We start from the raw sequence: 25,604 nt of genomic DNA on the forward strand, positions 1-25,604 counted from the left end.
GGAACAAGTGAGTCTATGCTTCAAGGAGCCCGTAGACTTAGGACAGAGAAAACCTATAGATTTATTTGAAAAGACTAATTAACTTTATTTATGTATTTAATGGAGGTACTGGAGGATTGAACCCAGGACTTCGTGCATGCTAAGCACATGCTCTACCACAGAGCTCTACCCTCCCCCCACAACTTTAAAACAGACATCCTCTCCAGACAGTGGGTGACAATTTATCCATACACTTTATTCTCTCAATATTTCTATAGCCTGAGCAGGGAATGGGGACATTTTTATCTAGAATGCGCACATGAGGTTGATGCCCTGGGATGGCTGGTTATTTACACCAAATGATAAAGGTGAGTGTTAAACTCTGTGCAAGGGCTGTTCTCAGCAATTTACATGTATTCACAGCTTAGTCCTGAAACAACATCTTGAAGTAAGTTCTATTGTTATTTTACAATGAGGAGACTGAGGCACAGAGAGATGCAGTAAAAAGTGCTGGTGTGCCAACCTTAAGAATTCAAGCCATGAGTCTGATTGGTGAGCAGTGGGGACGGTCAGTGAGATGGAGGGGAGACCCTGATGTTGGCAGCCTGACTCTTCCCACCACTTACCTGTAGTTCTGTTGGCTCTTCTCTCCAGGAGAACCCTGCAGTCCTAAAAATGGTACTGTCTTACCATCCCTTCCAATATGAAAAAGCCACATCTCTGTCCTCCCATCCTACTGGCCTGATAACATAATGCCTGGGAGCCCAGCAAATGCATAGAAAGATCTGGCAAACAGTGAGTTTAAAAGATCATGTCTCTTTATTTACTAAAAAAGAGTATCAATCAGCTAAAACTGCACATCTCCCCACTGACTTACAGATTTCTCTGCGGAGTTTAAACGCACACTAGGTTAAAAATAGAAGGAGAGAAAGACAAAAAATGACCAATGGAAATAATTTTTCTTTAGTTTGTTCTCAGCTCTTTAAGGTTTCATCCTCTAATGCTCTAAATCAATTTTATTCTTATCAATTTTTTTGAACAACATCAAAAGACTGTCTGGAAAGGATTGAGGAATATTGCCAAGTGTAAATGCTAGACAGATTTGGGTTACAGGTAGAGAGTTTCACAGCCCTCTGACTGGTTTACTTGTGTGCTGGCTTTTGGGCTCTTTGTGATGGGTTTTCCAACAACCTGTTGCACATACTATCATGATAGAGAGATGACTTCAAGCTCAGTTTCTTTCAGGTAGATCTTAATGCGTACTTCTCACAGATGAAATATTTCCAGCTGCTGCAGTTGGCGGAAGAAAGGATTTTGTCTTTGAGGTATCCACACACCCGGTTAGTTGATGGGGGTCCCTGTGCTGGCGACCTGGAGAGGCAAGAAGTCAGCGCATCTGAGGTTAAGTGTGGGGCTTATGGGGATGTTCTCTTGGGCAACAGAACGAGAGATGTACAGCTTTTTGTTTTGTTTTAATCTGTCACCCTCCTGCGATAGTTTTGTCCTCTTTCTTCAAAAACAGAGCTATTTTCTCTCAATAAAAGCTGTTAATATTATTTCAACAAGCAGCATATTTTAAAAAAAAAGTTTGGTTACACAAAGATAGGCTCTAATTTCAAATCTCTTTTCTGACTCTTAATTCTCAAAATGTGAAAGCACCTGATTCCATTGACCAGTCTCCCCAGTTCTTTCTGAAAACTTAATATGGAAATTGCTTAGTGATTACTATAATCACTTGCCCTTGGCCCTCTCTAGCCATTAAATGGTACAAAGGGGATGTACCTGATTACATGATTACATAATATTGTTCATTTAGACTCTCCAATTTTGATGTGAGTGTCCTGGAGCGTAATGACAGAGGGGCTGAGAAGGTTCAGGGACAGAGAGGTTTAGAAGCCTTGTAGCTACTCTTAAATTATCTTGGCTTTGATTCCAATCAGAAGCCTGAAAAATTATCACCCTGGTTCTGTCTCCTGGAGGAAATGTAAGGTATAAAATCAAATGAACCTTTAAATTCCCTTATGTGTCTAACTCCCCTTGGACCGTTTCCCTCAGAGACTTACAGGTCAGGAGCAGGAGAGCCATCCTGCCAAAGCCAAGGTTGGCTGGGTCCAGCCTGAGACAGTCCCACCCAGTAATCATAGTTGCTTTTGGTCTTCCTCAGGCTGCCAGCGATAAAGTCCTATAAAAATAATAAGACCTGAGCAGCGAACTGAGAGAATGAGAGGAAAAAGAATCCCAGAAAATCTAAACACACACACACACACACACACACACACACACAAAAGCCCAATAAACTACCATGAAATATAAAGTGTGGTATTTTGCCTACACAGAAATAATTGGGACTTGAGAGCTGGAGAAAGGGGTGGAGGTTAAAGGAAAGGATACTTATTTTTCCCAGTTGCTAAATGATCAATGTGATGTTAAAGGTTATTGAAAAAAATAGATATCTGGCATGAAAATAGTTTTAACAGATTCAGAATTTGGTAGATAGTATATGTCTTTCCCAGGATACTTCAAAGTGAGAAATAGTTTAGAAGATTCCAGAAGCAACTTAACTGTACGCTTATTTTGTTAGAAGAAATATTTCTAACTGTTGTCACTAAATTTGTACAGAAAAATTAGTGCAAATCTGTAATCATAATAGGTGAGTCCAGCTTGCCTTGGCTTGCTGCATGCATATCCTTACCAAGTTGTTCTCTATTATTCTTATAAAAATGAACTTTGACTAATTACTGAATATAGAAGGCATACATTTTTAATAAATTCAGAAATGTGTAACGTGCATTCTACTTCACACACAACTTACAGGTCAAATGATTTCAGGGGAACATCTTACTGTTTGCTCATTAAGATTTTAGTAAACTAGGTTTAATGCCAATTAAGCATTTTATTTGGCAAATGCTTATTTTCAGAGAACTTTCCATTTTGTGATGTCACCTCACTGTTTATACTTCTATGTTTCCTGGATAATTACAAAATTACAATAGGTTATTATACTTCCCTACAGCATTGAAAATTATAAATTTAGAACACATGCAATTGTAATGTATGCATATCTTGGAGTGGATTAGCATGTCACAAAATGGCAATGTCCTTTCCCCTTTTTGATTACCAAAGTTCACAGAATTAACATACTGTCCTCAATTTCTAAATAGCCATCCCGTTTTTTGGTTTCTCCAATTCATAGGGAAACAAACCATGTTAATTACTACTTTGTGTTCAACTCTTCTTTTTCAATAAATATACTATGGTTAGGGAGTATCAAGGAACTCTATTTTATAAGAATCAGTCATTTTTTTAACGTATAATATGGTATTTTCAGAATGATATGAAACCATAAAACAGTGTTTACCATTTCTTCTTTGGTGTCTATTTGTAGAAGTTTAGAACATTCCTCGAAACAAGCCTCTTGACTAGCGTGCCAAACTTTCCAGTTTTCAAAGACATGGTAACAACTTTCTCCATTCTGAATCCAGTTGTCTGGGCAAGGGCCGTGCTTATGGGCTTTGAATATAAACATTTTATTAAAGTTATTAGTAAAATGTTAGTAGCACATCCCCTCAAATGACCCCCTTGTATCTCTCTCAGTAAAGCTGAACTCTATCTGAATGGTTCATGTGATACAGTACTTACCAATTTCAGCTCAAAGGAATTTGAATTTGGTAAGGAGGCTGAATTTGGTAAGATTTATATAATTATTTCCCAAATGTGATAGGTCTCTAAGAATTAGTTCAAGATAAAATTAATTGGGGAGTATCTTTTCCTAAATTGTTCCTCTTCTATAATAATTGGTCAGATTAATCTACTTTTATAAATCTTTCCTCTCTTTAACTTTACATCATTTATAGTCTTCATTTTGTTTGCTTATTGTTTCATGTCTGTTAATCTTACTGAACCAATTTAATTGAAATGTACTGAAACTGAGCCATTAGGTGAGCAGAATAATAAGCCTCAAGTTGATGTTGAAATTCTGGGAGTTAAACATGAAAATATCCCTTAAGGAGCAATTTGAAAATATGTGGGTGAGGAAAACTGAAGAAAAACACAACTGACCAATATGTTTATTTTCAGGCGTTGATGTAACTAAGAAGTGAGCCATAATGTTTAATCAGTTTTACAGAACCTATCTTAAGAGAGAATGTATTCACAAAAGAGGGATGTTTAAATGTGTAAAAGAAGAAACAAAGAGTAAAAATCTGACCAAGTGTTTCTGGCACAGTTTTATAGAGGCAAAGACACAGAAACTTCCAGAACTCTAGTTTCTTGAGAAAAACCTTCTGCTAAGGGTTACAAATAATTCATTATCAGTTTCCAAGGCCCAAATGTCAAGTTACTCAAGGCTCTTCAATATCCTTTGCTTGAAATACATTCTAATCAACGTCTTGAATATTGGTAAAGTTATAGCATAAGTGGTGTTGACAATGCCAGTTGATGGTAGAGAACACGGTGGATTTGTTGGTCTCCAAAATGGATATTGTCACTGATTTAAGGTTGATGGCTCAGAGGTATCCATATCTCATGCTTGTAATAGTCTGTTATATTTAAAAACATTGCTGTCTTTTTAAACATTTACTTGACTAAATTTCAATTAGAAGAAGCTATGGTAGGTTTTTGACCTCTCTCATTAACAGTTACGTAAATGTTATCCACTACAGGGAAGTTAATTCTCTAAATTATATGTGTGAGTGTTATCAAATGCTGATTCAGTAACAATAGAATACTTGATACCCTATTAATAGGTAGAAATAAATGCTTATAAGGTATAAAAAAGATAAAACTTATATAACTTACTAGAATTTTTTAAAAGAGCTGAATCCTGCTTTGTTACAATTTTTGTAAATACCCTAATTTTCAAAATGAATTTTCTGCTCTAAGAGCTATCTAAATTTGAGTCTAGAGCAATATCTAAACTCAATAAATTGAGGAATTTGGAACTATAATTAAAGATACACTTATAAATTTGCATGATGGGATAAAGCATGGAATGTTGTTTCTTTAAAAAAATCTTACCTGCTAATCTTACACATTCCATTTTGACATCTGACTGTATATTTTCCTTATCTGCATTTCTTGGAACCTCAGTATTTTCCACATGCTGTTGATATATATAAAAGAGACTGAGCTGGAGAGCAGATCGAAATTATGTCTCTCCTATTATAAAATCCTGACTACAATTTTAGAGAATAAAATGTGTCACCTTTTTTTTTCTTTAAATTGGTGTACACATTTGTATCTGCACAGTGGGAGCTGATTTTATATCAATTACCTGAATGGAAAGAGTTTTGCGTCAAGGTTTGACAACATTTCATCTGGAGGCGATGGTTTCCATTCCATCGTGTGCAGTTGAGCAGGGTTCTGTCCTGTTGGATGAGTTCTTCTTGCTGCTTCCTTGAAACAGTGGACACCTGGAACACTTCAAACCATAACAATCAGATAAAATGTGAACATAAAACAAAGTAATCCTTCAACACAGACTAAAGAGAGCTACAAATTACTGATGATATTTGAGACTAAAAGAGACAAATGATGCACAGTAGAAAGGGTCTATGACATCCCTGCTTCCTTATTCACTCAATCCCAGCCCCTGAAAGTGGTCAGGTTTACCAATTTTTAAAAAAATTCTTCCAGAGATATTTTGACATTTACCAGCAAATAAACATAAAATCCCCTCACTTTACACAAATGGTAATAATCTTTTTACATGGCTTTTCATCTTTTATCACTTAAAATATATTTTGGACATAATACTATGTTAGTTACACAAAGAGCTTTCTCATTCTTTTGTTATATAGGATTCTATGGCATGGATGTATTGTGATTTCTTTTAATAATTCTCTACTGACTTTTAGACTATTGGTAATCTTTTGGTATTACAGAAATAAGTATTACTGTCGTAAAGAACCTTGGTTATACATAATTTCACACATGTGCAAATATATTTCTAAGATAAGTTGACAGGTCAAAGTTCTTGTGCATTTAAATTGTGTTAGATATTTCCAAATCACCTTCCATGTATGCTGGTGCAAATTGTATGGGAAACCCTTAGTTTTCTCTTCTGTGAGCCTTTCTCTTGTGCATCTTCTTTGCTTTTACACCACTACCATGCCTACACTGCTGACACCAAATGTGTGGTCCCCGCCCCCCTCTTCCATACACCATCTAATTCAACTCTGACACTAGCTTCCTGGAAATAGTGTCAGATCCCACAGGTCAAGGGCTCAGTTCCACAAGTTGTAATGATATGCATACATAAAAGCTATGTGTGGCATGTAATCTATCTATCTATAGATTGCTTTGAAGATACCTGTTCATACTTACACTTGACACCCAAGAAAATGGAGGTTGTTAATGAGCCTGTGCAGAAAATACACAAAATCACCACCACCAGACACCATGCTCCTAGACAAGGAAAAGAGACAATGAAATGGAGTTTGAGAAAGTAGATGAGCGATGTGGGTCAGGCTAGGACTAGACCGAGTGAAATAAGGAATTAACAGTAGACATTCCTCCTGGAGAATCACTGAAGCCTCATAACTGTGTGTTAACAGGAAAAGGTGAACTCAGACTCTTCAAAATGCAAGCGGTAACTTGCAATACACTTGACTTGGGAAAATGCCAAATTGAACAGCGTTAATAATATACTTCTGTTACCCTTACATGGCACCACAAACTTAGTAACCAGTTAGATGTAGCCTCTTCCAACAATCTTTCCGAGATGATGGCAAGCCAGGCAGCAGGCTTTAATTTCTGAGAGCAAAGATGATGCCGTCTCAAATCTCTTCACCTCTTGTCAGTGTCACTTGGCTGTGATTGGTTCAAAGGCATTTCCCTTTAAACATATGATTTTGGATGAGGATTTTTTTTTTTAAGGTAACAGTTGCAACTATTCAGGAAGGGAAACTGAGAAACATGTGTTTTTTTTATATTCTTTTTAAAAATTTTTCTTTAATTGAAGTACAGTCAGTTACAATGTGCCAATTTCTGGTGTACAGCACAATGTCCCAGTCATGCATATACATATACGTATTTGTCTTCATCGACTTTTTCATTGAAGGTTATTACAAGATATTGAACATAGTGCTATACAGAAGACGCTTTTTAAAAGAAAATCTATTTTTATATGTAGTGGCTAACATTCATAAATCTCAAACTTTCAAATTTACCCCTTCCCACACACCCTTTCCTCAGTAACCATAAGATTATTTACTATGTCTGCAAGTCTGTTTCTAGTCTGTAGGTGAGTTCATAGCGTTCTTTTTTGTTTCTTTTTTTTTTTAATTCTACATGTGAGTGATACACAGTATTTTTCTTTCTCTTTCTGGCTTATTTCACTTAGAATGACAATCTCTAGTCCATCCATGTTTCTGCGAATGGCATTATTTTATTCTTTTTATGGCTGAGTAGTATTCCATTGTATAAATATACCACAACTATATTCTTAATGCCAGACAGAGAAAAATGCATGAAATGTTATCTTTGCATAGTTTGGTAGGCTGACTAATGCCCCTGCCCAAGATGCCTACGTCCTAAGCTCTGACACCTATAGATGTTACCTTATGTGGAAAAGGAGACTTTAAGGATATAATTAAATTAAGAATCTTGGGATGGGGAGATCATCCTGTTTTATCTGGGTCATTATAAGTGAGATGTGGATCAGAGGGACAGACTGCCTTATGATGAAGGGAGTAGAGAGACATTTGAAGATGTTCTGCTGATGTCTTTAAAGATGGAAAAGGAGCCATCAGTCAAGGAAAGCAAGAAATGCAGCTCTAGGAACTGGAAGATGGAGAATGAATTTCCTCTAGAACCACTTCTAGGGAAGGTAGCCCCATGACACCTTGGTTTCAGGCCATTTTGGACTTCTGACCTGTAGACCTATAAGAAAATGAATTTGTGCTGTATTAAGCCCCTACATCTATAGTAGTTTATTACTCAAACAATAGAAAACTAATACAAATATTAAAGAATATAGAACTGATCCAGGCTGATGAGAGTTGGCCAGTTTTTTCAACTTATGTTTTCTCTTTTTTTTGTCCCTTAGTATTTATCAGATAATTTGCAGAGTGTTTCTCTGTGGGAACTAAAATTATACAAAATATATAATTTCTCTAACTTATTTTCCAAATCCAGGGATTTTTTTGTCTTTCTGGCAAGCAAAAGAGAGAAAACCAATGTGTTACATATTTATCAAGTCCGTCTCTCTTTTCCTTTTTCAACTTTATCTACCCCCTCCTTCACTTCACTTCATTTTAATATTAGCACATTCTGCACATGATAATACTCTGAAGTGGGGAATCTCAGATTAGAAAAATCTCTTGGTCTCATTGTAAAGCAGTAACAAATGAAAGCCATAAACCACAAGGTCTTGGTCTAAATCGCTGGAACTGATTACCTGAATTTTTGGTGGAAGACCGATGCTTTTGGTAAGGGCTTGGTGTTGGATTATCCCACTGAAGAGAGGTGTATGTTTCATCCTCCTGCATGTCTGAGATGCTCTGACAGGCGAGGCAGTCCACTTGAAAGGCTGAGACAAATAACTCCTTTTGTAGTCAGGAGCAGATTAATGAAAGAACTGAAATTAGCTACCTTTTCACACCAGTGGGGAAATATACTTGAGTTTAAGGAAGAACAGGTGTATCTTCATCCAGAAAGCAGAAGTTTATGAAGTTTAAGCCAAAGCATAACTTGGTAAAGAAGGAAGTGAGAAAGAAACTGAACTCCAAATGGCCAATGATAGAAGTTTATTGTTCTGGATTCTACAATGCCGCAGAGGTTGAAGGTGATAGCACTGGATTGCTGTTAAGACGGAAAGGCTCGAAGCGCAAAGAATGACCTTGAGAACAAAGGTAAGCCCATTGCTGATGCTGGGCAAACCAGTGCATAAGGACTTGTAGATCTCTGTGTTTCCCTAAATAAATGTACACACTGTATTAACTGGGCTGATGCAGCTGCTGGGACAAATGAACCTTAAAATACCAGTCATTTAACACAATCAGAGTTTATTTCTCACACACGTAAAATTTCAGCTCTAGTAATCCTGGTCAGGGGGCAGTTTTCCTCCAAATGTGACCCCAGCTCCTTCTAACCTGTGAGTAATTAAAGTCTCGTAGTTCTAGCCATTGAGGGGGAAAAAAGAGGTGGCAAATTCACATTTGCTTCTTGAGCCATAACCTTGAAGTACGATGTGTCACAGCCACATCCACTAATCTAATGCCCATGTTTGGAGCTAAAGGTTGGTCCTGATAAATATAATTTTTGCCTTTCTAAGACACTTTCCCTCTAGAAGGGAAGTATGAATTATTTAGTGAATAGAGGGCCATTTGGGCCACATCCTATGACTACGGCACTGGTATTGATTTTTGCTTATTTTGGGGGGTGGGTAATTAGGTTTCTTTGTTTATTTATGTTTTAGAGAAGGTAGTGGGAATTGAACCCGGGACCTTGTGCATGTTAGGCTTATATACCACTTGAGCTATACCACTCCCCCACCCCGGCATTGGTATTGATAACTTTGATACTTGAATCATCATTCATATATTGGCCATTTGTCTTTATGGCCGAAAGTCGTGTCTCAGTAATGTACAGTCTGCAGATCCCAGCAATCTGCAAGACTCTCTTTTGTTTCCCTGTCTTACTGGTCCATCACTGACCTCTGTAGTGGGAGAAGACAGATGGCACACTTCAGGGGCAATCTGAGGGCGTTTAACAAAGATGCTCCTACAGAGTCCTGGGAAGGATTAAGGGAACCAAAAAGAGCAGTGAAATACGAGTTGAGAAGCTATGATCACTCCCCAGGTCTGAAGGATTAAGGGGGAGGTGTTTATTGGAACTTTGTTTCTTGTCTGACAAGGACCATGGCCTGAGGTGTAGACCATGAAGCCTCTGCCAAACAATGGCAGGGTAGGACAGAGCCAGGGGCGTAAACACCCTTGATCACCACCGCGTTTGCCCAGATGCTGCTGTATGTCTGAGTTCCGCCTCCCAAGGCACAGGGTGGGACCGACAGGACCTCCAGCGGCAAATGGAGACCATCCAGCAAGTTCTCCAGGTATTTCATATGATTTTCATGGGACCTGAGATTCTGACATGGAAAATAATGTGACCTAACTCCTTGTCACCTTTACAACGGAATGCTTTCTATCTTGAGGTGAAGAAGAGGGAGAAAGCACTGGCATGCCGAACGTGCAGCGAGTGGCATCGGGAACTTAGAAACGGAAGCTGCCGTTCATTTCCAGGTGCTGGCAAATTCCATCGGCACCGTCAGTCGCAGAAGGAGCTGTTTTCCCCAGTGCAGTATATTCTCTGATACATTTATTTGTGTGAAACACTGGGCTCTCCCATACTAAAAGATTAATATGTCATTTGTGTTATTTTTGCTGTTTTTAATTATACTACCTTATTTATTAGTCATTACATCCCAAGCACTGGTTCCAAGGGCTTTGACATGAATTATTTTGGTTCCCACAACAGCTCAATGAAATGAGCACTACTGTGAGTATGTTGTAGCTGAACTTCGAATTGAGGCACAGAGAAGTCGAAGCATTTAGCAAAGTTCACTTACATACTTAAGCGGAAGAGTTAGTATGTAAACTAGGTGGTCTGATCACAGAACATGTGCTGTTAAAATCTATGTTATTCTGATTTCCTGTAAAAGATGTTTTTGGTATGAGTACCAGAAAAAAAAAAAAAGGAATCTTTGTAGGTACAGTTTAATTGGTTTACATTTTTGAAATGCATTTTCAAAGTGCCCTCCAATGTTATTCTTTGAAATTTAGTTGTGTTGTAGTGATCTAAAATATATGCATTTCCATTCAGAGGGGAGATCAAACACTAAATTCCAGAGAGACGGCTGATTTTTGGATGATTTGTTGAATTATTAGTTCCTATTTGGTTTCTCTAAATAAACAAGTGAAAAATAGGAAAATAACAGAGTTCTGTGCCCCCAAAACCAAGATCTCGGGACCTTTGAAGTAAAAGCAGGATCCGTGATATTTCTGTTTTTTTTTTTTCTTAGCTCCCTAAATCTGCTTGTTTATTGCTAGTCTAAAATAGAATAGATTCACATGCCTTTGGATGTCAGTGCACAAAGCTATAGAAGTCATATATATTTACTGAGTATTTATCACACGCTTGGTACTCCGCTCAAGGCCTTACATGATTGTATTAAACGATCCTCACAGCCCCTTATGAGCAAGATAGCAATAAACTCATTCCATGGGTGAAGAAACTTGAGTTTTAAAGAGACTAACCAACTTACCAGACACCAGATAGGGAGTTGGTTCTAAAGTAATGTTTCTCAACATTAAAGATGGCTTGTATCAGAATCAAGCAGGGGTGCTCATTAAAAACACAGGGCTCTTCGTCCTCAGTCCCCCAGCTGAGAGCCATATGTGTTCGTGTTTGAACATCGACATGTTTTCATAAGCACCTCGGTTGAGATGTTTGAGAATCGTGTTCACACATTTTATTACCACTGATCTCAGGAGAAAGAATACTTTCCGGGAGGCTGTGAAAAGAAATGAAATTTTTGCCTATTATCCTGCTAAAGGGTGCCTCTCCACATATCTCTAAATACTTCACGAGTTACTCGGCAGAAACCAAACATAGAACTACCCGGAAAGGAGCGAGATAAAGCATTTGTGTTTGCTGGTCAACTAGCCCGCAGGCCTTGTTCAGAGCGTTTACTCAGTTTAAAACCCCATCAGTTTTCTTGCAAGCTTTATTTTCCTTCTCTTGGACAGAAAATGACTGCTCCTGGGTCTGACCAAAGGTGGACCTGGAATAGAAGTTGTGCTTGCGTAATGTTTCACTGGTTGTGGTGCTTTCTAACGAACTACCTCACACAATGAGAAGCAAACATGTTTCCGTTTCCTGTGAGGAGGGAGCTGTGTTTGATGGCATAGAATAGAAAACGGGAAAGTCATGGTGTTTGCTTTCCCGGAGTTTCTGAGATAATTAATACTCTGAGGCTTCATTTTAGGTTGTGGAACTGTGAGGCGTATAAGGCAGGTGTTATCCTATTTTATTTGATTTTTCTCCCCTTCGTGGAGGCACTGGGGATTGAACCCGGGACCCCTTGCACACTGAGCATGGACTTTACCATTGACCTATACCCCTCACCTCCAGGTAGTATCTTATTTTAAATATAAGAAAATGGAACAGGTTACCTGACTGCTTCATGGTTGTACTTGAGTTTAGTAATCACATCATCTAAACTATTCTACTGATTCCAAGTTTAGTATGCCTTCCGCTACCTTATGCTGTCTTTCAAGCTTAGGGATTTTGCATAGTCTCAAAGTTAGATACTTTGCACAGTTCAAGTCATTTAAGCCCTAACCTTCTTGTTTCAATGTAAAATGTATGTGTTTATGTCTAAACATGCAGTGAATCATAGTACGTTGAGATAATTAGGAATAGAAGACAAGAAAAATGAAAATTAACGGAAACAGAACACTTGGGAAACAGAGGATCCACTCACAGACCAGCTTCTGGATGTATTAAGAAGGTACTAAGTTATTCCTTAGCATAAAGGGCTGTATAAAGAAGGGGGTAAGAGGTGCTGGTCGGAAAGATAATGTAAAGATGACTCCAAGGGGAATAAAGGGAAAAAATAAGCAATTTTGTGGCTAGTGATTCCTTCATCCAGATCTTTTATTGTCCAATCAAGCCCTTGCCTGTGGCATCTTGCCCATCACTTTGCATTAGAGTAGTTGGTCCAGCTTGGCCCTACCTGCCTTCCTCTCACACATAAAATAATGCTTGTTCTCACAGAAGGTGGGGCGGATTTTCCCATTATGAAAATAAGCACAAGTCATATTTCCCGTTTCGCTTCCAGAAAGCTTAAACCTGTGAATGGAAAAGGTAGAATTAGTTCCTTTGAAAGCGAAATAATCAACATCCAGACTCTGTATGTAGTATTTTGTTGCACAAAGTAGACACAAGAAGTATGGAGGAAAGCAACACTCAGATCATTGGGAAACTTCCAATCTGCTTGGCAGTAGAATGCATGCACAGTTGAATGGCTCAACAGAAATTTAACATAGCATAAGACTAAGCAGCACATGAACAGTAGGTACCGCAGGAGTCCAGAGGAAAAGATGGATGGGGATCCGAAATGATGAGAAAGGCTTTAACTTCTCATCTAACATCATACTTTAGTTCTGTCTTGAAGGAAGGGTAGGACTGAGATAAACAGAGAGGAGCTCCTACAGGGGGCCCTATAGGCGAGTAGCTGTACATAATGGAAATGAGCTCAAGGGAAAGTAAGTTGATTAAATATTTTGGACATGAGGATCTAGGCTGTAGGGTAGCAGATATAAGACAGCTCCCCACTACATAGCTATGACAAGAGGACAAAGGATGTATATTTATTAATTCATTTGCCAAATATGTATGGGATACCTACTACATGTCAAGTTTGTTTTATGTGCTGATGATAAGAGTGATGAAGACAAGGTCCTTTCTACTGGGAAACTTACATTAGCGTGAGAGACTGTTGGTAAGAATCTAACCAATAAATAGAAAATTTCAGAGCGTGGTAAGAGTGATGAAGAAACTGAACAGTGTGATAGGATAGACTCGAGTGGAGGTGGTGGAGGGAGCCTAACCTAGTTTGGAAAATTAAAGTTGGTCTCACTGAGGAAGTGATGTTTAAACAGAGACTTGAGCCACAAGGGGGAGCCCGTCAGGGAGTTCCTGAGGTGGAGCATTCTAGAAGGAAACAGCAAGTACAAAAGCCCCTAAGACTACAAAATGTGTTTCATTTTTTGGAAGAACAGAGGGGTCACCAGGATTCCTGCCATATTGTGAACGAGGTGAAGTGTAGGGTCTATGAAGAAGCTTGCTTGTACTTGTGGTATTCTTGGCCCCCATAGTAAATACTTTATAAGTATCTGTTGAATACATTAATTAAAAATTAAAGCAATGGTCAGATTGTAAAGGTTTTGGTTATCAGTTTGAATAGAGGTGGACTGTGACTTAGATAAAGAGCAGAGGAACAGGAGAATAGGGAAACAAGACTGTTATTATGGGTGTTCTCCTGTTAGGATCAGGGTGGGAGTGGCTCAGCCACTGCTGAGGTAACACGCAGCGTGATATGGAGCCACCTCCCCACTTTCGAGCAACTTGCACTCAAAAGGATAAAGGATATCAGGAATAGAAATTGCTCGTTGTGCCTTGTATTCTGAGGGTCCAGTGACTCACATATTTTTGGAGGGAACTGAGCCATCTTCCCACATCCAGATGTCCCTGGAGTTCCGGCGGGACAATCCAACCCAACGAATCAATACAGTCCTGCTAGTGATGTATTGCTATTGCAGACACAAATAAATATAATAGTCAGAGTGCTTCTACAGTTCCTGTGATGACATAAAGGCAAAGCTTCATGGTAAGATCCTGGATACGAAAAGTTAGATACGTGTCTATATTAATATTTATTAATTATAGTTGATATTTAGAATTGTACCTGTAGGATACAGGGGAAAATCTGTACACAAGATAGTTGATATTCTAATCATCCTGTGTGTTTATATTCCATCAGTTGAAGATTAGAATAACAAATAAAGTACCAAATATGTCTCCTAAATGAAATGAATGGTAAACAACTAGAGAAGGAAAATGATTTAAAAAAAAAAAACCATTGTTTGTGAATCTTATATTCCCTAGAAACAAGCTCTACTTGCTTTGGTTTCATTACTTAGGTTGCCCACAAAATCTTATATATTGGAGTATTCATTTGCTTTCATTTACTGAGTAAAAGAGAATTATATGACATCTTGCTCAAAGGGATTTACAAATGACATACATCTACTTTTTTCTACTTAGAAATTATCTTTATTTACTCTACTGTGTACCATAGCAATTTGTTTTGTTCATTGCCTTTTGCTTCAACTGGAATATAAGTTCCATAAAGTTAGAGAGTTTTGTATGTTTTATTAATGCGTGAGTTCAGGTCCTGGAATAGTTCCAGCACATATTTGTTAAATTAATGGATGAATCAATCAATCAGTCAATCTATGAGTAACAAAATTAAAAGGAAGTCAAATGTTCATGTACCATCATATGTCTCCCCCCAGAATAAGTGAAGACGCATCCTTGGCAGATCTATGAGACACAAAATGGCATTCTATCAAAGATTTTGTGAGTCACTGATTTCTTAAAGCTTCAATTTATCTGTCGCCTTTCTGTTAATTTATGTTTTTTTTCTTTAAAATACATCCACATTATCTACTTCACTGCAGGACCTGACAGGCAAAGGCTGCTTGAGATTCAACTATTCTTTATTTCTCAAAAATAACTTTATTTCCTCTTTTAGTTGTAAATCTGCAACCTGGTATCAATAATAAGATTCAAAACATACGTAGTCTCAAACTGATCTCTTTGTAATAGAATTGAGATTTTAAGGCACTCTTTTTATTTTGGGTGATTGAAAAGAAGTGAATTTGTTTCTCTGAGTGTCTTCTCTGTGAGTCTGAGCCCACACACAGAGTACGTATATGGTACAGCAAGTTAGAATAAATGAACATGAATGTCACTGGGCTGACTTCCTCATGTCTGCTCCATACTGGCTATTCCAGCTCTCAGGAAGGTGCAGGTCAATTTTGCAAATCATCTATAACAGTTGAATATGACTTGCCTGAATATTTGAGTTCTGCTGACTCTCTGTCTACATATAGCCCAAGTCCTGATCTTCTATTCTAATTAACATTTGCTTTCATTTTTAATATGCAAAGTCATGAATCATTCCTGTGCTAGAAATTATAAGAAAAGAACAATAAATAATTTCTGCCTTTTAAAAACTATGTTTTCATAGACTGTTACTGGGTTGAAGGGAGACTCCAAGGCTTGGTTCCTGGCTTGCTTCCAGGATTTATGGAAAGAAAAGCTATATTCAATCGGAAAAGGAGAGTGCAGCAGACGGTGTGGATGTATTTTGTTTGAAAAGAGAGCTTTCGTTAGAAGCTGTCAAAGAGGGAAATGTGGAAGAGCAGACATATTTAGTAGAAAATTTTCAACTGAAATCCTGTGTTGTGCCAACGAGATTGTTCTCCAGGCTATCTGGAAGAGCTTCTGAAAAGATGGCGTTTGCATGATGGTCCGTTCAAAGCATCAACAACTTAGCAAGAAATGAGAAGGCTTGTAATACTGGGATAACACTGTTGTTTATGCTTTGCAATCATACTGAGTTTCTTTGCACTTTCAGATTCTTTTTTTGAATTAGTAAATAGAGCTAAGAAGCCAAGAAATGATTGTAACTCTTGTTGCTGAGGTAAGACCAGAAATCAAACGCTCATTCACTCTATTTCAGCATTTTCTACTCTCCAGTGTTGTAAACGGGAGGACCTAAAAATGTGAAAAAATGAAAGTCGAATATTTAATTTGAAATCTGTCTCCTTATGATTCCAAAATACTTGACACAGAAATCTCCTTACCAGGACGTCCTGACTGGCGATCTTCAGGAGAGTGGCGTTCGTGTCAGCGCAGTAGTTCTTGCTCTCTGCCCATGTCAAGTTGTGCCTGAAGAAACCATAGCAACTGTCTCCGTAATACCTCCAGTTTGTGTCACATGGGCTGCATGTATGGCCTTAAGGAGAAATCAAGCAGAGGATCTCTTTCATTCTGAGTCAGGCTGACTTTTTCTTCTTATTCAATGTTTCCTGCAAAACCTCAAGATTCTCTACGGGGAGCATCACAAAAGCTCCAGAGTTAGGGGCGGTGAAGAGGCTATGGAGCCGTACTCACTCTGCTTTTGTCCTGATTGTTTTATTAAATCTTGGCAGAACTTCTTTGCTAGTTGTCGCAGAGTTCCTGAGAGATTTTCATTCTCGGCTTGTAAGTAGTTTTGCTGCGTGACAGCTAGATGGAACAATTAGATGATACTTTGTAATCAGGATAATGAGGATGATGCAGAAAAAAAAGAAAGCCCTCTCAATGAACTTTAAATTCAGTAGAGGTATCACTGTATGAAATGTTTACTAGGTACATATGAGTAAATGAATGGGTTCAGGGTAACGTATAAAGAATAAATTAAGAACCACGCAGAGCTGACCCCCAGGGTTTTCCAAAAGACTGGAACCTACTTGGAGGAGACAATCACAAGTAAGAAAATGCCGTGATCAAAGCAGCTGTTTTGACATTTCCCTGAACACAGATTTCTAAGCACGTTTCGCAAAGCGAGTGACCTCTGTTGCTCCAGTTTTCAGATACTAAAATATCCATTCACCTAAAATATACATATTGATTTCTTGTTATGCTCAAAGTACTGTGATAAATCAAAGATAGCGAATGAAAGTTTCCAAAATATCTTATTAAAAAAACCAAGTATACAAACAAGTAACAATTGTACAAATGATAATGTGCCATTAGAGGGCTTTTAGATTTATAGGAAGACAAATATTTTTAAATTAGATGGGATATGACCTGTCCCAGTGGAAGTAAATACATTCCATTAAAAATATGGGAAGGGGGGCATTTCAGGAAGAGGGACTGGAACGAGTAAAATCTCAGGCAGGGGGACAGACCGTTTATTTGTGAAAGAGGAAATTCCATGTTGGCTGGATCTTAAGGTGCATAGAATAGAGAGGGAAAAAAAAAGTTGCAAAAGATAGCCTGGATTTATACTGAGGAGGATCTTAAAGACCAGCTTAGGGTTCTTAAAAATAATTTTCATTAATTAAAAAAATCTAAAAGATCGTTTTAATCAGAAGGTAAATGTCGGAGCTCTCCTTTATTGAGCACACCTTGGCAGCTAGGTAGAAGTGGTGACAAACAGACAAACGGTAACAATTAAGCTCACTGGCGTACACCAGGCAGACCCTGAGATACTGCCTCCCTCAGATCAAATGACTGGGAGTAAGCCAATACTTACACATAATTCCCAGAGCCACCAGCCCAACAACCATCCCCAGGCAGAAAATCAGCAGACTCAAAGCCATCACACGCCAGGAAGAGGAGGCAGCCGAGTTGACTGTGGGCAGACAGTAAAGATGTCAGGGAGCATGCAGTGTGACATACCCCTGGGGCAGCACCATCCCGTCCCTGCCCGCTCGGAATTTTCCAAGAGCTATAAACAGCTTCACTGGCACACCTTGCCTTTGCTCCCTTGATCGTCAGAGGGAAACACAACCCACTCCATCCCCACTCCCGCTGCACTTCTCTCTGAGTCAAAACATCACTAGCTGTTCAGGTCTCGTGTACTTGTCTTTGTTTTGTTTTATGCCTACCCCTACAAATAACTGCGGTTATAAGCAACAACTGTAGAATCACACCCCTGTGCTGACGTCTTAGAAAGTGGAGTTTCCAAACATTCTCTCCCCCATCCCCTTGGTTTCTATGCCCTCCAGCGTTTAACTCTATAAGCCTTAATGTAACGTGCCCTGCTTGCATCTTTTGTTGTTTGTATTCTAAATAAGTCTATCTGAGCCTATGTTGATACCCCTCAAATGCAGTAAAGGAAGAAGGCCATTCAGAAAAAGAAAACAAAACTATGCACGCTATCACTAATAGAAAAAAGGAAACCAGAGTGGATCCAGTTCAATCATAATTTTCCAAATTGTTGGCTCTGGGCATTCTTACCTGAAGTGAGAGCGGGTTTTTGACTTTTAACATTTAAGATGACATATCCCTCTTCATCCTGCATGGCTTCCCTTGGACTCCAGGTGAGCTCAGGGGTCAATAACTTTGCAAAATGTAGTGTCTGCTCTTATGGTTCCGACATCTACCAGCCTGCAACCCTCCTCTCGCTGGTAAGGTGGAGCTGTATGAGTTGCGGGTGCATGGTTTTTGTTTTTTTTGTATTTTGTTTCTTTCCAGGAAGCCTTTTAATAGCTACTCCGAGATACATGGACCTTGGACACAAAAAACCAAAATAATAACTTGTGGCAAAGGACTAGATATGGCATTGGTTTCCTGTTTCCTTAGCTTCCCCTCTGAATGAAGTCCAACGTGTGTATCCTTTCAAAGAACAGACGTTCATGCTTCATTTTAACCTTAGCGGAGTTTCAATCATCTTGTTTAAATGGACTGATTTCTGGTGAAAATTCATGGATCAAACACCAGTAGGTACACTTTAAAGTAAATTTCCAGGAATGGGTTTTGGACCTTTGATAACTTTAGCTATAGCCTGAGGGGCTTATGTCTGTATCTGTGTTCTATAAACATATCTCTGCCTTTATTTGTATCTATCAAGTGCAGCTTTCTGGTGTTAGAAATACGCTGGGTGAGTGCAGACTCTTGGGGTCAAAGGCCCTGATAACATAAGGCTTAATTCTGCTTCCTCTCTCTACATACCCAAAAGTACAAGCGCAGATACTCAGCAAAGATTAAGCAGAGAACTGCAGGAAAAAGCGATAGATATAACTAACTTTTCCCTGCCTCTTCCCCAATCCACAGGCTTTGTTAGGTATCTCTCAATCACCCTACAAGGCCTGTCGCCGACATTATATTTCAACTTGCATATTTTATTGCTCCCTCTCTCCTTGGCTTAGGAAAGTAGAGCTGAAGAAGTCTTTCATTCCAAATATCCTGATGAGTTTGAATTTGGAATGAGAACCTTTGTTTACTATTTTGGAGATTGAGATAGTATTACATAAATTGTCTCTTTTATTTTAAATCAGGTATTTTATTAATTTAATCATGTGTCAGGCACTGAAATTAGTGGTGAGCATTCATGGAGAAAGTCATGGTCCTGGCCCTTGGGGAGCACGGAGTCTTAGATTTTAGCTCTCTAACCTTTACCTTTTAGTGTTTAGAACAACTTTCCCACCCCACCACTCTCCAGTCTCACCATCTGTCCTTCTTGCTTCATGCTTTTTCATTGCACTTATCACTGCTGGACATATAAAGTCTTATGTATGTACATTTTTGTCATGTGTCCCCACAAGAATGTATTCCATGGATCTAAAATAGTGACTAACAAACAGTTAGCACTCAATAGATATTTGCTGAATGACGAATGAATGAATATATGTACAACGGGCATTTTAACCCTAATATTGCACATGTAGGAAGAGGAGTTTAATTTGGGGGCTTTTGTATGATCATGCTTTCTGTTTTCTGTTTCTTATTTTTTTTAATTGACATATAGTTGATTACAATGTTGTGTTAGTTTCTGGTGTACAGCACAGTGATTCAGTTTTATATATAGATATATACATATATATATGTATATATATATGTTCCTTTTCATATTCTTTTTCATTATAGGCTATTACAAGTTATTGAATTTAATTCCCCATGCTAGACACTAGGACTTTTTGCCTTTTTTTTTTTTTTTACATTCAGCATATAAGTGATATCATATGGTATTTTTCTCTTTCTGGCTTACTTCACTTAGAATGACGATCTCCAGGTCCATCTGTGTTGTTGCAAATGGCATTATTTTATTCTTTTTTATGGCTGAGTAGTATTCCATTGTATGTATATGTCTATGTGTGTGTGTGTGTGTATGTGTGTGTATATATATATATATATATATATATATATATACATTTATATATACACCAAAGTTCTTTATCCAGTCATCTGCAATAGACATTTAGGTTGCTTCCAAAGCACTGCAATGAACACTGGGGTGCATGTATCATTTCAAATTAGAGATTTCTCGAGATATATGCCCAGGAGGGGGATTGTTGGATCATATGGTGATCATATTTTTTGTAAGAAGCATCACCGTCTACCTAGTTTCCAAGTTCCTTCCACTGAACAATGATGTCTTTCAAATTTAGGTATTGTCCAGACTCCATTATCTAAGCATAGAGCTGAGGAGCCAGTAAAAGACGCTATGCTCACAATGGCAAGGAATCAATGCAAAACAAAGAGAACTAGTGGAATGTAAAGTGCTATGGATAAGATTGATCAGTATATAATGATGGCTAGAGGATGAATTGATGTTTTTGTTTTCTTCAGATATAGATCCAGGGGTGGAAATGTTGGATCGTGTGGTAGTTCTATTTTTAATGTTTTGAGGAATCTCCATATTGTTTTCCCTAGTGGCTGCACCGATTTACACCAACAGTGTACAAGTGTTCTCCTTTCTCCATACCCTCGTCAACATTTGTTATTTGCGGTTTTTTTTTTTTTTTTTGATGATAGCCGTTCTGAAAAGAGTGAGGTGATATATCATGGTGGTTTTTATCTGCATTTCTCTATGTTGAGCATCTTTCCACGTGCCTGTTAGCCATCGGTATATCTTGTTTGGAAAATGTCTATTCAAGTCTTCTGCCTTTTTAAAAATCAGGGTTTGGGTTTTTTATTTTTTTTTATATTCAGTTGTATGAGTTGTTTACGTATTTTGGCTATTAACCCCTTATCCATCATAAATATTTTGCAAATATTTTCTCCCATTCAAAAGGTTGTCATTTAGTTGATGGTTTCCTTTGCTGTGCAGAAGTTCCCACTTTTAAGAGCATCCAGAATAACTTATGCTTAATTCTGATATAATAATAGTGATACCATTTATTATTGTTTCTATACACTTATATTAATTGCCTTTGTGTTAGGTGTTATACTTAATGACAAAATAAGGCACAGAAGTTAAGTGGCTTGTTGAAAGTCACTAGACAAGAGAATGTTGATTCAGGATTTGAATCAATCAGTCTTTCTCCATAACCCTTTATTTTAATCTGGATATTTTATTATCCTGATTGGATGAATATACATTTCAAAATAAATTTTCTTACACTCATCCTATGTCTCCTCCTTGTGGCCATATTCTTCCTTCTGCTTTTATCTTTTCTTTAGGTCTTTGATACCCCTGGATTTAATTTTTATTTTTTTCCATTCCTTTTTGTAAATAACTTTAAATTTATTCCTATGCTGCCCATTGTCTGAATAGTATCCAATACAAACCCCTTTAAAAGTGTGCTCTGAAATAGGCACAGAATATGGAAATGGAATAGTCACTGAAGAAAATGGAACGAGAGTGCAACTTCCCATCACGTAAACTCATTATCTCTTCATGTATCCCAGGTGAACAATACTTCCATGTTTAATACCTGTGTTCCCTTATTTTCTGCAATGAACAGTATTTTCTGATGGATTTTATTCATGAGAAAGCAGCAAGGGAAGTCAAAGGTGACTCTAAGTTTTGGACTGATGATAAGTATGAAGTTTCCATTTACTGAAATGGAGAAGTGTACAGTGAAATGATTAGAAAGGGGCTGTTCATTTTTTTTTTTTGATTTGTTAAGTCTGAAAATTCTGTAACATATTAAATCAATATGCCAAGTCTCCATTCAGACGTGAACCTGGTGATCAAATCCTGGAGTGAATATGCATCTTTGGAGGCTATCTATGTATGGCTGTTACTTGAAGCCCTGAATCTAGAAGACTCATCCAGGGATGAGTATAAACAGAAGAAGACAGAGGGTCAAATACTGGACTCTGGGGCTCAGCAGCATTTTGCAGTCAGACAAGGAAGGATCCGCAAATCTGATGGAAGATTAGATAGTGAAGCAAAAGGAAACCGAGATAATGGTGTCCTAGAGAGTAGAGTATTCTGAAGAAGAATTTTAAGTTAAAGGGAATAATTAGTTATGTCAAATGCTGTTTGTAGTTGAGTTAAATGAATCCTGAGAAATAGGCATCGGATGCATTAAATGTGGAGGTAAATGGTGAATGGAAATAGTAAGGGAAAAGCCTGATTAGAGTGGGCTCAGGAAATGCAGGAAGAAATTGACACATTGCAACTAATTATACCTCAAATTTAAAAAAAAAGTAGAAAGAGCCAGTAGGTACAGACAACCTTTGAACACCTTTGCTGCTAAGAGAATTAAAGAAATGGAGTAATAGGGTGTGTTTGGGGGGGGGATTGTGGGGGAGCAGTAAACAAAATTTTTTTGCTTATTTTTTAACGAAGATATTACATCATGTTTGTGGGTTAAGGTAAGTGAACCATTAGAGATAAAAAAATGAGGATTCCAGAGAGAAAAAGAGAGAAATTTAGAAGGTAAGAATGTTTGAGTAAGTAGATGGAATGGATTCTAATGTTAGATGGAGACTAACCATAGGTAAGAGTATATAGAATTATTTTCTTTTTTATTATTGAAGTTTAGTCAGTTTACATTGTTGTGGGTTTTTTTTTTTTTGAGTATGTAGAATTTCACCATAGAAAATGGTTGAAAATTATATTATTTTACATATAGATGTAAAATGTTTTTTGTATATTTAGTCAGTGGAGCAGAGAAAATTTTCTCAAGATAAGAAGCTAGATTATTAATTCAATTTGAAGAAAAAGAGAAGAAATTTGAGACTTGAAAAAGGAGGAGAAATTGGAAATTAATGGATTCACAGAATAGATTGGTTAGTAAGAGTGCTGGCAAGTTATCATTCAAAAATGTAAAATAAGGCCAGTTAATAAGGTCACATTCAGCTACTTGTATGCAGTTATAGAGCAGGTAGAGTTTATTTAACAGGCTGCATTTTTCAGATACGTATGATGAGTGAAGGAATAAGCATTGGATTTGTAGCTGAATGTACAGAAACTATTATAATTAACCCCGAGAAATGGTCTAAGCCAGGTAAAATAGGAAATGAGACATGAGGGATTTATGACAATGAACAGTGCCATGGTCACTGAATTTGATATCCCAGTGAGCATCAAAGTAGAATCTGGACTGCAAAGAAAAAGGTTGGAGGTTAGAGAGCAAAAATCTAAAGCTGAGATAGTTGAGGAGATGTCCATAATGGTAAAGAAATTGTCCAGACTCTAATGAGCACCATCCAGTAGAATTTTCTGTGATAATGGAAATCTTACGTATTTGTGCTGTCCCGGTCCCTAGCTAATAGCCAGCCACCTGTGGGTTATCAAGCACTTGAAGTATGATTAGTGTGACTGAGAAAATTGATTTTTAATTTAAATTCATGTAAGTTTAAATCGTCACATTGGCTAGCAATTACAATAATGGACAGCATAGCTTTAATGCATGATCACCGTAGTGGGTGGTTGATTTGAGGGTGAGGTCAAGTTTATTGGAGGTAAATCCAGCACCTGAGAGCCCAGGGTATTGCAACTATCATCTACACGAATACTGAAATCACTGATAATCGTGACAGGAATGGAGGTGAACAAAGAGATCTAAGACAGTTGAAAAAATGGTAAAGAAATGAAGAGAAATGTCCTGGAATTTGGTAGATGATTGCAACAAGGTGTGTTATTTGATAGTGTAATCTGATAAATTGAGCTACAGAGATGCTGGAAATTTTTAAGAAGGAGTATAGACAACAATTTCTAGATAAAATTATCAACTAATTACAGATAATAATAGCATTTTAGGGTCATAATAAAGACAGTGTGTAGGAAGTATGGTCAGTCTTCTTTCTTACAGAAATAATTAGAAACCTAATGAGATTCTTCATCATTATTTTACCCAAGCATTATTTCATATAAGATAGTAAGGGTAGAGGGTGGGAAGGGATAGACTGGGATTTCAAAATTGTAGAATAGATAAACAAGATTACACTGTATAGCACAGGGAAATACACACAAAATGTTATGATAAATCACAGAGAAAAAGAAAAGAAAGAAATTTCTAAATAATCAAAAAAAAAAGATAGTAAGACATTCAGTAATTTTTTAGGGAACTTTAAGGTATGTGAAAGAGTCAGGCAAGTGAAAATGAAAACATAATGTGCAAAATTTGGTTAAAGTGAAAGACCAGAACAAAGACAGAAAAAAATCCTTGAGTTCTCATTTTTTGTAATCACCTATTTGATTTAACTTTTGCTCATACCAAAGATTTCTGCCTTCATCCAATTTACCTAGAATAGAAACATAAACATAAACTTATTACTCATTTCTGCACGTTTGGCAGTGGAGTTTAGCTGATTATGACTCCAGAGCTTCCACACATTTATTTTTTTTTTGGACTGAGCACATGATCAGTTTGGGGGAAAAAAAACACTAACAAAAAATATATGTACATTTATGTATTTAGAGATTATGCAAAAATATTACTGAAGAATTATTATTATGTTGCATTTCTGTAGTCCATTGGAAATTCGTCCCCACCCGTGAAGTGGTTGCAATTCATTTTGAGGACATTTGACTAAGATAATCTTCACACAGAGATGGACCTCGGGAGATTTTTAATCACTCCCCCAACCACCTGAAAACAAGAGCCCACACCACGTCCTCTTCCTGAGTGCAGTTACTTCATCTCCTCCTTACCCCAAAGGAAACCTTTACAAATGATTCCTTAGTCCATTTCCTCACGGAGAGCCCCTAAATATTTTGTGAGTTCCAGATTTGCTGCATTGCCCAATTACACAAAAATAGCAGCTTAAACAGCACTCATTTATTGTCTCCCAGCTCTGTAAGTTTAGAAGTCTGACAGGGATCTCACTAGGGTAAAATTAAGGCGTAGCTGTGGCCCTTTTAGAATGCCCTGTGGGAGAAGCTGTTTCCTCTACTTTTCATCTTTCAGCGTTTATGCCCTGGCCCCTGGCACCCCTTCTCCATCTTCCCCCTGCAAGGCTGTATCTTTCTGACTTCTCTTTGTCATCACATCTGTCTCTGATCACATCGAAGAAAGATTTTCCACTTTCCTGTGATTAACTTGGGCCCACCCAGATGATGCAGGATAATTTCCTTCTCAAAAATATGTAATCTTAATCACATTTGC

General features: G+C 37.7%; 2 protein-coding genes across 3 annotated transcripts; both read right to left on the minus strand.

The window, feature by feature from the left end:
• Positions 1-1,027: 1,027 nt before the first annotated feature.
• Positions 1,028-8,506, minus strand: CLEC9A (C-type lectin domain containing 9A). Its single transcript, XM_006199854.4, has 6 exons — positions 8,378-8,506; positions 6,304-6,384; positions 5,252-5,398; positions 3,338-3,489; positions 2,043-2,161; positions 1,028-1,350 (listed from the first exon to the last, which is right to left on the minus strand). The coding sequence occupies exons 1-6, from the start codon at positions 8,466-8,468 to the stop codon at positions 1,221-1,223; spliced, it is 720 nt and encodes a 239-aa protein (XP_006199916.1). The 5' UTR covers positions 8,469-8,506; the 3' UTR covers positions 1,028-1,220.
• A 4,112-nt stretch (positions 8,507-12,618) lies between these two features.
• On the minus strand, positions 12,619-18,753 carry CLEC1B (C-type lectin domain family 1 member B). 2 transcript variants are annotated; one of them, XM_031670678.2, is made up of 6 exons: positions 18,559-18,753; positions 17,852-17,950; positions 16,726-16,839; positions 16,416-16,567; positions 14,188-14,294; positions 12,619-12,831 (listed from the first exon to the last, which is right to left on the minus strand). In XM_031670678.2, the coding sequence occupies exons 1-6, from the start codon at positions 18,620-18,622 to the stop codon at positions 12,687-12,689; spliced, it is 681 nt and encodes a 226-aa protein (XP_031526538.1). In that variant the 5' UTR covers positions 18,623-18,753; the 3' UTR covers positions 12,619-12,686. The 2 variants fall into 2 exon arrangements, with proteins under 2 accessions (XP_031526538.1, XP_072810508.1); XM_072954407.1 differs by lacking the exon at positions 18,559-18,753 and adding an exon at positions 18,071-18,130.
• Between the last annotated feature and the right edge of the window lie 6,851 nt (positions 18,754-25,604).

Source organism: Vicugna pacos, chromosome 34 (genome assembly GCF_048564905.1).
Source record: "Vicugna pacos chromosome 34, VicPac4, whole genome shotgun sequence".
NCBI lineage: Eukaryota > Metazoa > Chordata > Mammalia > Artiodactyla > Camelidae > Vicugna > Vicugna pacos.

Excerpts from the sequence above, each read along its gene's own strand:
- CLEC1B (XM_031670678.2), bottom strand. The coding sequence starts at position 18,622 with ATGCAGGATGAAGAGGGATATGTCATCTTAAATGTTAAAAGTCAAAAA. Across the intron at positions 16,840-17,851 it reads GGTGGCTCTGGGAATTATGT|CTGTCACGCAGCAAAACTAC; the intron begins GTAAGTATTGGC and ends TGTTCCATCTAG. Across the intron at positions 14,295-16,415 it reads TCGCCAGTCAGGACGTCCTG|CAATACATCACTAGCAGGAC; the intron begins GTAAGGAGATTT and ends TGTCTGCAATAG.
- CLEC9A (XM_006199854.4), bottom strand. The coding sequence starts at position 8,468 with ATGCAGGAGGATGAAACATACACCTCTCTTCAGTGGGATAATCCAACA. Across the intron at positions 6,385-8,377 it reads GTCTTCCACCAAAAATTCAG|GAGCATGGTGTCTGGTGGTG; the intron begins GTAATCAGTTCC and ends TTCCTTGTCTAG. Across the intron at positions 1,351-2,042 it reads GGCTCTCCTGCTCCTGACCT|GTCGCCAGCACAGGGACCCC; the intron begins GTAAGTCTCTGA and ends TTGCCTCTCCAG.